This window comes from Hyposmocoma kahamanoa, unplaced genomic scaffold (assembly GCF_003589595.1).
Source record: "Hyposmocoma kahamanoa isolate Upper Pololo Valley unplaced genomic scaffold, ASM358959v1 93, whole genome shotgun sequence".
In the NCBI taxonomy this organism is placed as follows: Eukaryota; Metazoa; Arthropoda; class Insecta; order Lepidoptera; family Cosmopterigidae; genus Hyposmocoma; species Hyposmocoma kahamanoa.
The window spans coordinates 19,300,477-19,313,395 of record NW_020654810.1 but is presented as its reverse complement, the minus strand read 5'-3'; the positions used below and the strand labels follow the sequence as shown (position 1 = coordinate 19,313,395).

General features: G+C 35.9%; 1 protein-coding gene across 2 annotated transcripts in view; it reads left to right on the top strand.

Moving 5' to 3' along the window:
* Positions 1-955: 955 nt before the first annotated feature.
* LOC113237070 (nitric oxide synthase-like) overlaps positions 956-12,919 on the top strand; it is an 80,344-nt gene continuing 68,380 nt past the window's right edge. The window contains exons 1-2 of one of the 2 annotated variants that reach the window (XM_026473329.1): positions 956-1,071; positions 1,190-1,410. In XM_026473329.1, the coding sequence (XP_026329114.1) occupies positions 1,035-1,071; positions 1,190-1,410 (258 nt within the window). In that variant the 5' untranslated portion in view covers positions 956-1,034. Of the gene's footprint in view, positions 1,411-12,919 lie in introns of both variants that reach the window. The other variant, XM_026473328.1, reaches the window with a different exon arrangement.

Genomic DNA, 12,919 nt, shown 5'->3' with positions numbered 1-12,919 from the left:
CGTGTGTAGCTTATCATCAGGTGTACAACGTCCCGTCACTAGATATTATAAAAAAAACACGACGACAATTTATTGTCTCACTGAACTTATGCTTAGAAAATCTTTAGAAGTATTCTTGTTATATTTTGGAACCATTTTTTAGGATGTACATTGCGTATATTCTTGCTTTTTCAAACACACTAATATTTCGAGGGTTTGTTTAAAAGAAATGTATTAGATCGAAAAAATAGTTACTTCGAATGTGGATATATTTTGTCTTGTGTCTATTGCTTAATCTAAAGGAAAATGTATCTAAGTAGACCCAAAAAAATCTGTCATAATTGTAGTCTGGTAAATTAAATTAACAGAACCAACAAGGAAAACTAAGTCAACGCAATTAAATGACAACAAAATGTACAAAACAACATACAAATTACCTTATTAGCAGTAGAGCTCCTTATGACAGAGTTCATCCAGGGAACTAGTGCCACCTTACCTATTTTAGTAATGTGAGCATTACTACTGCGTTCCGGTTTTAAAGGGTAAGGGTGCTGGTGAAATTACAGGTACATGGGACTTGTTAACTTATGTTTCAGGTGCCAGGCGCAGTGGCACTGCCCCTCAGATCTCTGCGATTTGAAGGTACTGCAATGTTATGGACAGACGTGTAGCTTACCACCATGTACACGACTTGTTAGGCCCATCACTTAATATTATAAAAATAAAAAAAACATGGTCTCCAACTAGAGAACTCTATGTAAGTATCAACCAACGAAATTAACTCCTGTTCCTACTCAGAACATTTAGAACAGAACCAAATGAAACAACTACATTGTTTTGTACAGGATATAAGGTTAAATAGCTATAAAAGATTTTTATAAGCGTCACGCGATATGCCTAATCATTTATCAAATATTTGATCTGCACATTATATTGATGAAGGCGGTGATATCCGGCAATCAGTCCACGAACACCCACCGGCTGCAGTGAGCGTTGAGCCGACGCTTATTACGTCACCATTGTTGATATTTTTTACCGATAGAGCCGGATTGCTCATGGACCAGTCGTCAGTCCAGCTTCGGAGCTCCACCGGTATGCATATAAGCCATGCAACAACAATCGCGGTCCTCAGACACCGAAGTGCGATCTAGGCGAACTATTTTTTTGGACAACGTCCAAGATAATTTTTACAAATTTTGTTGCATGAAAGATTCCAAGAGATCGGGTCCTGATCTGGAGAAAATGGGGCAAATAAACGATCATAGTGCGGCCGCGAGTGACAGTGGTAAACCCAACGGGCATCACCAGAGACAATCGAAAAAGTCCCTCCGCGTGAAAGTTCCTCAACCTATAAAACTGAAGAATCATATGGATGACACGGAAAACTTCGATGTTTTACACAGTCACATGGAAGAACAGATTAGCTTTTATGTAAGTATTAAAACCAATTTCTATGTATTCTTATTGTATTGACATATACGATTATTCTTTAACAACCTTGTAATATCTGTATATTTAGGTATATTATGTATTGATCGAAAATCACGGAAACGTACGTTTGAAGATATCAAAATAATAATTCTAAAAAAATACTTGTTAACTATTAAATTTTTTGCACAAATAAAATTTTTTAAATCTTCATAGGGTATAATAAGTCAATAAAACAAAATTTTGCGTATTGTGTTTACGCTACATGAATTTATGGTGGCTATATTATTGATGGCAGGACCAATATTTATGTATAACAAAATTATTAATTAATGAAATTAGAGACAGAGCAGCAGGCAAATACACACGACTGGGTAGGACGATACGTTTGCCAAATAAAAATCTCTACGCGCTTTAATAGTTGAACTAGTTAATGAAAAACTTTGTTTTTATTTTTATATGAAATATCCTTACTAAAGCGCAGTCGACAAACATATATAATAATAATAATAATAACGCACACACTCAACATAGCCCCGCACTAGGGAAACCCTGTGTCGCGGGTGCCATGGACACACATATAGCCAACCACAAATTACACCCAAACTCACGAGAGAAATAAATGTAGGCCATACAAATATTTCTCCCGGCCCGGGAATCAAACCCGGGGACCTCTGCGTGGCAGTCCGGTATGGTAATCGTTCGGCCACGGAGGCAGTCAAATAAAAGTGTACTATGAAACATCTGTTTTGAATTCATACATTTGCATACTAAAGGTGGTCACATCGTATTGTATTTTGGTTAATTGACATTGGCGTCATAAAAATCTTTAGATATGACTATCTATTGTTTAATAGATGATTGCCGATAAAAACTACTTATTCTACTTTGTTATTTGTGATATTGTCGTTTTCATAGAATATACAAATTGTCATATTATTGAGGAAAAAGAAACTGTAAACGAGTAGGCTTATAGAGCGATTGCTTTAATTGCTTGTCAATCCAGAATTTTGAATCTGTGTGGTGGTATGTACCTATGACTTTGCTTTATATATTACGTACCGTTGTAAATGTTTAGTTACAACATCTCTCGTTAACGATGAAGGAAAAAAAATATCGTGACGAAAACTGTATGGCGAATAAGGTTTACAACCTTTGAAAAACGTGTTGCCAAAAACAGCACTGAGCTAGCGTGACGGATTATGGCCTAAACAGTCTTCTTACATGAATTTTTTTTTAACCCAATATTTTTAAACCAATACACAAAAGGAAGAAGCAAATTGACGTACAGAGACTACCAGTTTTTCTGCCCTATGTACAAGGGGTGACAGATAAAATAGCCAGGTCGCTAAGGAAGTTTTCCACAAAAACTGTTTTCACCCCCTTAACCAAAATAGGAAAAATGTTACGTTCACCAAAAGACCACCTTCCTTTACAAACACCGGGTGTCTATAAAGTGAACTGCAGTTGTGGGAGCTCGTATATCGGTCAGACTAAACGAACAATTGTCGATCGTATGAAGGAACACATCCGAGCAGTAAAAAACAATGATGCACAGAAGTCGGCTATAGCACAACATCTCACACAGACTGACACTAACCACTGGATCGAGTTGCATAGCCCCCAGGTACTCTCGACAGAACGTCACTACATACCACGGTTGGTACGAGAAGCCATCGAGATCACGAAGTACAAAACATTTAACCGTGATGATGGTTTTAAACTGTCCAGTGCATGGAATCCGGTCCTTAGTGCGTGCAGTAATAAAAACAAAAACACCTCGAGTTCAGTTTCGCGTGTGGATACAGTAAGTGTGGTTTGTGTGAAAAAAGTGAGTGACAATGGTAACGCCACAACAAATCGCGATGAAGGTAGTCGTCGACAGCGCAAGAGGGTAGACAGATATGTCTGCCCATAAAGCTGTCATCTGCCGCCGTCCAGTCAACCCGTGACCATGGAGCGTGCAACCGTTCCGAAATATCGGGAAAATGAAAATAAAAAGAAGTTATACCGTGGTAAGAAACCTGTTACTAGTGATAATCATTCTTACATGAATCCCACGCTTGGCAGTGAGATGTAATGAGTTTCTGTTGATGGCGTTGTAGGCTTTTCTTAACGTGAAGTAAGTAATGTTTTTAAATGCTGTATAAATATTCTAGTAATTTCGTTATTGTATACTATTTTTTATTGTTGTTTACTTTAATCAAAATACATATCGTCACCTGGGGGTCGGATCAGGACCTTACTATAACTCAGTTGTCGACCGATTTCTTTTCATTTTTATTCACAACACCCGAATCGAAGGTCAAACTATCGTATTCGAAACCGAACCGAAATGACGTCACACCCGTACGGTTACTGGAACTTCTCGACCGGCAAAGGCTACAAACGTTATTCAGAACACAGTTATCGAATTAAAGTTACCGTCCTATTGTTTCCAAAGCAATAATGTAGTATGGAAATCTCTTATTATTATAAAAGTCTGGGTTTTGGTCAATTTATTAATTTATTTCAAAGCAAGACTAATGCATTCCAATATTTTAGGCCTTTAAAGTCTTAAAAAAGTATATAAAAGGATTTTCATTTTTCTTATCTATTTTATCGACTAACTCCTACTTTCGATCTCCGTCCGACATCCGTCCGAATCCGGGGGTCTACTCTCAATCTCTGTCCGACATCCGTCCGAAACAATTACTGTCAAATAAGTAATATTCGACAAAATTAAAAGACAAATATCAAGTATGATGCTTCATTCGCATCACGCGTCTTTTCATTTGGTCAAGTATTCCTTATTCGGCAGTAATTGTTTCGGACGGATGTCGGACGGAGATCGAGAGTAGGGGGTCCGAATCGAACACTTAACTCGGAATGTTTTAAATAGCTTGGAAAGCGCCCTCCTATTCGAGAACGATATCCAATTGAAGAGTGCTGAATCGGGGTCCTGATGAGATGGAGATCAAATAACTTTAACTATACTTACTTAACATACTTTAACTAAATTTCTTATGTAAACTTTTAAAGTACCTAAGTAAAGTTACTTTAGAAGTTATAATATCATACTTCGATTACTTTCTTTAAGACACCAAAAAGAAACACTTCTGAAAGGGTCAAATTTCGGTTTCTAATGAGCAATGTTTATTGTGTTTAAAAGACTTTGAGTTTTAGCAAGAATAACTAAACGACGCGCTGTAAACAAAACCGAATTTTGCTATAAGCACTAATGGTGCAGTGTCTCTTTACAGTGGAAATTGAAAAATCGTCGCTGTGACCGCGCTGTTGTGATTCTCCTGCCATCTTGTTAACCTAATACGGGTATATCAATCAATTAAAGCGTAACAACGTACCATAAAAGTTAAATAATAAAACAAACAATGAAGTTCATTTTTATGACTCAATTGGATAATGGAGCACTAACACATCCCACGTACAAATTATGATACTATTGCTAAAGTGGTTGGGGTATTTGTAATTTACTCAGAAAAACTGAAGAAATAAAAATCGTGTTACACCTTGTAACCAGCAGAAAATAGTAGAAAATGATATCATGTATCACGATTATAGAAACAAAACTCATGTTATCTTAAATGGCTTTGATTGTTAACAAATAAACTGCCTCCGTGGCCGAACGGTTGCCATGCCGGACTGCCACGCAGAGGTCCCGGGTTCGATTCCCGGGCCGGGAGAAATAGTTGTATGGCCTACAATTATTTCTCTCGTGAGTTTGGGTGTAATTTGTGGTTGTCTATGTGTGTGTCCATGGCACCCGCGACACAGGGTTTCCCTAGTGCGGGGCTATGTTGAGTGTGTGCGTTATTTATTTATTTATTTATTTGTTTCGGCATAACAATCAAAGTGTTGAATTAATCACTTTGAAAAAAATATGTAGTAAAATTGAGGTTACACATTGATTACTATACGGTGTGAAAACACGATTCCTACACATTTACATGATAGAAAAAAAAACATAAACTTATAATTATTAATACAAAGATCGAACACTCAGAAAAAAACCTTCGACCCGGCCGGATTCGAACCGACGTCTTCTACCTTACCGTGCCAGACGCTATACCAACTAAGCCACGGAACGAACGAACGTGTCTTTGTATTTGGTTTTTCAACGACTTTTTAGTCGTAGCGCCATCTATGAGAAATCTATGAAAGTTTTTTACCCAGTTAGATGCAGCTACCAGCCCTGGCGAGAAATGTCGCTATTCACTGTATTTTAAGTTTTTATTGAATTGATATTCAATTATTTTTGTGAAATTACTCCACTGGTTTGTCTGGTATGCTAGAAGACGTCGGTTCGAAAAATGTTAGAGAATATTAAAAAATATTATTAAGAGTCGATACTACCTCTATCGACTCCTAATAACATTTTCTAATCGGTTCTAACATGAAAACATGAAAAAACTTTGTTTTTGTGGTCAGAACTACGAAAAGTTGAAATTCGCGTACGCCCGTGTAACTGCTTAATTTATTGCCCATAGAACTACTTGTAGTTCTGTTGGTAATTCCACGGGCAACAAAGGGATCCAAAAGAAATACAGTCGGTGGTCGGTGCCCTCACTTATGTGTCAACTATTTGTACTAAGTGCCATACAAGTAGTGGATATTTATTAAGTAAGGGCACCGACTGTACAAATTTTCGAGTTTCTCTTTATTTAAAGACATAATAACAATGAGTACAGAGTACTTAAAAAATTACCTCAAAAGTCATTCACCCCCTAGTTTGTGTCCCTTAGAAGTAAAATATTTTCTTCAAGTTTAAATTGGACCACATCTGAGGTATCCTCTTCTTACAAAAAAGAATCATCAAAATCGGTTCACAAACAAAAGGGTTATCGCGTAACATACATACAAAAAAAACATAAGGTCGAATTGAGAACCTCCTCCTTTTTTTGAAGTCGGTTAAAAAGGGAACATTTTATTTCAAATCAATAGTTTATTTAAAACAAAATTCTACAAATTGTTTACAAAAACTTTACAAATGTGTAGATTTTTCGAGATTAGGTAAATACACCTTTGTATCTAAAATTTCAGGGGTAAGAGGTGTTTAAGTTACTCTTTTCTATATAATTACTTTTTATTGCTCAATTAAACAAAAACGAGTACAGTCAAACTAGCAACAGAACCTTTTGGAAAATTTGTTACATAGTGCGTTTTTAAGGCGAAATGCTATCGTGGTGACGAAGGCTTTGACGCGGACAATTCATTGCACGATATTTGAATATGTGCTTTTTAGAAATAAAATTATCTTATTGTAAAATCATAGTCCCCTGGCATATTTCTTATGGAACACGAGAGACAAAATTTCATTGAAATATCTCTAATAGCAATCGAATGACACTGATTTTTCCGTAGTAAACATTAAAATTTTGTTTAACTTTGGGATACTTTATTTACTATTTTTTTATGAAAAAAATAAAAGCGCACTTGACCTCCATCTCACTTGATGGAAAGTGACGATGAGGCCAAAGATGGAGCATGCACACCTAAATAATGCCTATTCAATATCGCCTTGAAAAAATCCAAGTTATACCGTTCAGGGAAAAAGTCTGCACGGAGGGAATTCCACTCCATACTTCACCACCCGTGTCTTGTGCTGTAACTAAAAACCGATCTACTATTTTTGAGTCTCACTTCACTTTAAAACATGATTTAGCTGTCAAGAAGTAGTAGAAAAAACTAGTACTTATTTTGTGACAACATATAAGGGTTCGATTCCAACGTAATACAGAAAATATAACAATACATAAATGTCAAAAAACTGTGTGGTATTCTTAGAATTCTCAATAGACATAAGTCGACCCTCCGGAGGCAGTAAAAATTGGGTATATCAAAAGGTTGACGTAAATTTAACTTTTGACAAAGACTTTATTTTGACACTGAAATGACACAAAACAGTCTTGGCTTTAAGTAAAAATTCTTTATGGATTATGTTTTCAATATAAATTGGTATATACGGAACGTTGATTAATAGAAATTTCAAAATCTTTCGACCTGGAGTCTTCATTGTTACCGGGAATAGCAATTTTTAGGACAAAGAAGACTTTATTGACATATAATTTGGTAGACTTTAAAAATGCGACATTATAATCAAACCAAAAAATGTCGCAACATTCGAGAATGATTTCGATGATGTGCGTTTTTATTCGGTAAACTGAATTATTATTGTTATCGATACTTCGGGGGAGAAAAAACGTAATAGCTTATTTTATCGATAACAAAATTAGTTGGTGTTTTTTGTTTAAATTTCATGCTTTATCGATCTGTCCACTCAAAGTTTTCTTAATTGCTAAAACTAGTTTTATTTTCCGTAAACAGAGAGACACTAATTAATAAGATAAGTACCAAATAGTGATATTAACAAAGATGTCACTTTAAAATTACGACATTATAATCAAATCGAGAAAATGTCGCATCATTTCAGAATGATTCTCACGTGTGCTTTTATACAGTACATTATAATAATATTATTATCCATACTTCGGGGAAGAAAGGGCGTAGTAGCTAATTTTAGCGATAATTAATTAGTGATGTTGGTTTATCGATCTGTCTAATCCGAGTAGTTTTTTAATTTTTTTTTTAAGTAAACTGAAGTATAATAATAATTAATAAGATAGAAGAAACACGTTTATAAATTTCTGTCTAGCACAAGTTTTGTAAACTTTGTCGGTTGGCTTTACGTTTTTTCTACACGTTTTGCATTGCAAAAAGGTCGATCGATACTAAAAAAGACTAAAAAAATTTTAAATTCCATATTAAGTAAGATGACAGCTTTGCGGGCTTTTTTTAGTCAAGGTAAATGAAAAACTATTAAAAATCTTATAATACGTTTGTAAAGAGAATGATAATTACTACTATGATTTTAAATATGATTTAAAATCATAGTAGTAATTATCATTCTCTACTATCTACAAAATATGATTTTAAATTTTGTTAAAAAGGGTAACGCTAATGTCGCAGAGCGGTGTATTAAAATAAATTCATAATAATAATAAGATTTGCAGCTTATTGCATTACGATTTTTTTAAATGAATGTTACCAGTTTTGTGACTCATCTCCCAAAAAGCAACATTTAAACTATAACAGTTAGGTCCTGAGGATTTTTAGGTTTGGACCACCTGGTTATCTTTTTTTGTGACACCAAGTGACGGAACGAACAAGTCGTGCGCCTGGTGGTAAGCGACACGCCTGTTCATGATACTTGGAAGTACCTCTTAGGGCGACGGGTGCATTGGCAATGCCTCTCACCCTGAGACATAAGTTGAAAAGTCCCTGTAACTTCACCAGTGTCCTTACCATTCAAAACCTTACAAAAACATTACTGCCTGGCAACAGAATTCGGTAAGGTGGACTTCTCTTTTAACTGCCTCCGTGGCCGAACGGTTACTATGCCGGACTGCCACACAGAGGTCCCAGGTATGATTCCCGGGCCGAGAGAAATGGTTGTATGGCCTACAATTATTTCTCTCGTGAGTTTGGGTGTAATTTGTGGTTGTCTATGTGTGTGTCCATGGCACCCGCGACACAGGGTTTCCCTAGTGCGGGGCTATGTTGAGTGTGTGCGTTATTTATTTATTATTTATTTATTATTATTTTATTTATTTCTCTGGACGAATTCTTTCACGACGAGTCCTCTTGCTACCAAAATTATAACATCATCTACATAATAAAAATGACATCACCTATAAAACGTGTTTTTAACAAAATGGAATATCACCTAAAATATTTTAAAAACTTATTAGTAAAATATTTGATTTTCCTTATTAGTATTCAATGTATATCAGTAGACGACCATAATTATCATCATTTATGTCTCGAATATCAAATAGAGACGAGGCTTTGACTGTTTATGTTTGAGATTTTAGTAGTTTGCTTTGACATGTACTATTTACAGAGTGAATACGTAATATTTTAAGAGCCATATTTTACATGCCTGCCTATACTTGTATGTAAATATTATTAATAAACCTATGGGGAAAAATATATTTCCTTACATTTGGATACATGGAACGTATCAACTTTAGGCTTAGGCGTACGATTTGTTCGAGTTCCTTGGTAACATTAAAAATAACCTTTAAAATTGGTATTTAAGGACTTTAATTCAGATTTCACATAACTCTATAAAAAGTAACAAATGATAATAAAAAACCTTCATACAATTGTGCCTGGTTTTCCTGATTAAATATTTAGTTTAAGCTCTTATTCGCTACCATTTGCATTGCACTCAAAGAAGTACACAAGCTGAACACAAGGTCCGATGTATTGTTGACTGTCTAAAGACTGACTGTGATTGATAGTTTAGATCATTTCTCTCAACATTACAAATTTCATGCAAATACAATTACATATAATTTTATACTACTCTTCGAAAAGTGAGCGTCAGTTTACAAAATAATGAAGAAATAATAATATTATATAAAAGTCAAGTAAAATGATATAATAGTATTATATATAAGTAAACAATAATAGTGTACATATACAAAATTAACATAATTAATGAAAAATGTCAAGTGTATACAGGAAATGTCAATATGGATTCTCAATAACTAATAAATGTATATTACAGTATAATAATACGGTGAAAGTCAAATTCATTAATAAATATAATAATTTAATTGTTTATTAAGTAATTTGAGTGTACTCTGTTACTGAGTAAAGGAACTTTTCCAATAAAAGGTTCTTCAGCCTGCACCTGAAATGATATGATGAATAATAAAATAGATAATTGTATCTATACGTTTATATAAAGATAGTATTTTTGTCGAATTTTAATTCAATATCGATGTTTGTTAAATTAATGCCAAAACTTGATGGGCATACTGAAACCCAAGGTATCCTTTTTTATCTGGGGAGAATCTGTATACAGATATTATGGCCTTACGGGGACAGGCCTGGAATTATATGGGACTGGGCTGAACCCTGAAGGGGAACTAAACCCCTGGGGTGTTCCGCGTTCCGCCATTGCGTGACAGGCCGTGACATTGCTATGGTATTGCATAACTCGTCGGCGGACGTCCGTTTGCGGTGTCTCTGATGTTCTGAAGGAAAGCAAGGTGTTACCGCCCCCAGACGCGCACCCGCTCCGGCGCAGACGTACGGGGAGAAGGCGAAAGCAGTTCGCTGCTCGCCCGATCCCCTAGTGAGACCAGCTGGCTCTGGACAGGGACTCCGGAGCCTGCATTGCACGGCCTCACTCGTCTGGGGGGCGGGTCGGAGGACCACCGACTCCGTTGGCGCGGGAGCCCTGGCGTAAGCTAGGGCGGCCGGGCGGCGTCGTGGTGAATGTTCACTGATCCCACGGCGCCGACTTAACCGGCGAGAGGGAAACCCGGGGGGGTTTTAGTGGGGTAGGCTCTCCAGTCTGGAGGGAGAGTCCCCATATAACCCCTGAGTCTCCCTGGGCTCAGGGGTATCCATAAAGATTTCCCCTCGTCAAAAAAAACAAAAGGTGTTACCGCCTCCCAATACTCCACATAGTGACAACCCCGGAACACATCGAGGGCGCGCACCAACTCGGGAACTGACAACATGGGCGACAGAACCTCCCATCGACTGCCCGAGAGTTCACGAGACCGTCCATTATGGTGACGCTATATATCAGTGAGCATAAATAGACGCAATGTTTTACAAACAGTTGTCTAAAGCATTAAGGGATACGACCAGTATAATCTCATTGCGCTCTATATTATAAATTATGACTTTAAGTCGAGTCGCCGGAGGACAAGCGGAAAAATTGTTTTGTTAGATCAAATGGTCTATAGTATTTACTATTGAATAATGGTCTTATAAAAAAGTATATGATACACCTAAGGACATTGTCTAAAGAATATGCTAATTCGTTACTCGATAGGATGTACGTTACCCGATAATATAACAAAAACAAAACAAGCTAAAATAAAGTAATTATTTAACAATAAAATATCTAACTTTGAACATAATTTTTATATGGAGATATTTCTCTTTAAGTACTACAGAAAATCTGCAAAATTTTGGTTTTCAACTGAAGCTCCTTTAGTGATTAAAGATTTACAGTTTTATCCTAAGACTTGAAAATTGCTACACCGCGCTGCCCGGTGCCCCGTTAGTTGCCATCGGGCGTTTGTCAACGTCGGATCTGTATAAAGTTTTCTCCGCCTGTTCTTATTCTATTCATATTAATTATAGACACACGAATTGCTCTCCTAAAATCTTGGCTCACGTCAAAATACCTCGCCTTAATTTGGATAGCTCGTGGAGAACTGCGGGCAGGGTGAGCTCTGAATAAAGGAAGGGGAAAGGGAACATGCTTACACTAACCTTTATATCCAAGACCTCCAGCTCGTTACAGTTCACACTATTGCACTAATTAATTGCGGCCACAAATAACATTACCACAATTTGCGGTTCACTGCTTTGTTTGATTAATGGCGGAGACGCGGATGGTTCGGATATCGAAAAAAATGCGGAAAAAGTAATTAATTAATAAGTATATACTGTTTGAGTTTTAACAGTTCCAATTTTTTTTTACAAAAATGTTTTTCATGCCGAGGTACACGTCAAGATCCTGGATTTTGTACGGAAAAAAATTTGTACGTACTCGCTAAAAATTTTGGTCAAAGAGGATTGAAGGCTAAGATTGTTTTTACAGCCAGGGATATAAAAAAATATTATTTTGTACCTGTTGGATATTTATACGAGACATTGAGATAAATGCATTCGTGTAATCATTACGTTGGATCAGTGCCTTAATAAACTTGTGCAAAAAAGAAATTATGAGATTAAGAATTTAAAACTTTTGTATACACTGTTCATATTGTTATCTCTGTGACGGAACCCGCTGGTATTAAAAGCGTCCCCACGTTCGTGGGAATGTTGGTAAATCAATCAATTTTGTTATGAAGTAAAGAATAACACTTTCGAGTTACTGTCACGGTCGATTTTAGCAAATAATGCTTTTTTTAATTAAAAATGCATACATAGAACATCGTCTCACGGGCGAAAGCGCCATTTCGAAAAAAAAATTACAATCCAAACTTAATTAAAACCAAAACTGAATTTTAAACTGGGACGTAAATATTTTAAAACAGTCGTTAAAATCTAAAACATGCTTCCCTGAAAAATTATTCGAAATGGCGCATTTTCTACAAAACAGCGACGATATAGCAGAGAAACTAGGTATAATAGTAGATAGTAGGTAATTGAATACCTTATAGAGATGAACATACAATACAAACTTTACTAAAAGATGAAGAGGATTGCATGCCTAAGGACATATAAACTGATAATGAAATTCGGAAATTTCGAAGGGTGGTGAATGGACTGTCTTGTGCCAGATTTAGTTAAAAATTATAATATCATGTTTTGCTCACAAAATATGTATAATCGTCTTTTTTTGAAGACAGACGAAAATGACATTTGTAGGGTTGCCAGTTTTCATAAAATTTAAAATAGTTATTTAGTTGTAGACGATAGTTTTATCGATAGATTGTGAAAAAAGATAAAATTTAGCCAAAAATTAATGAATTGT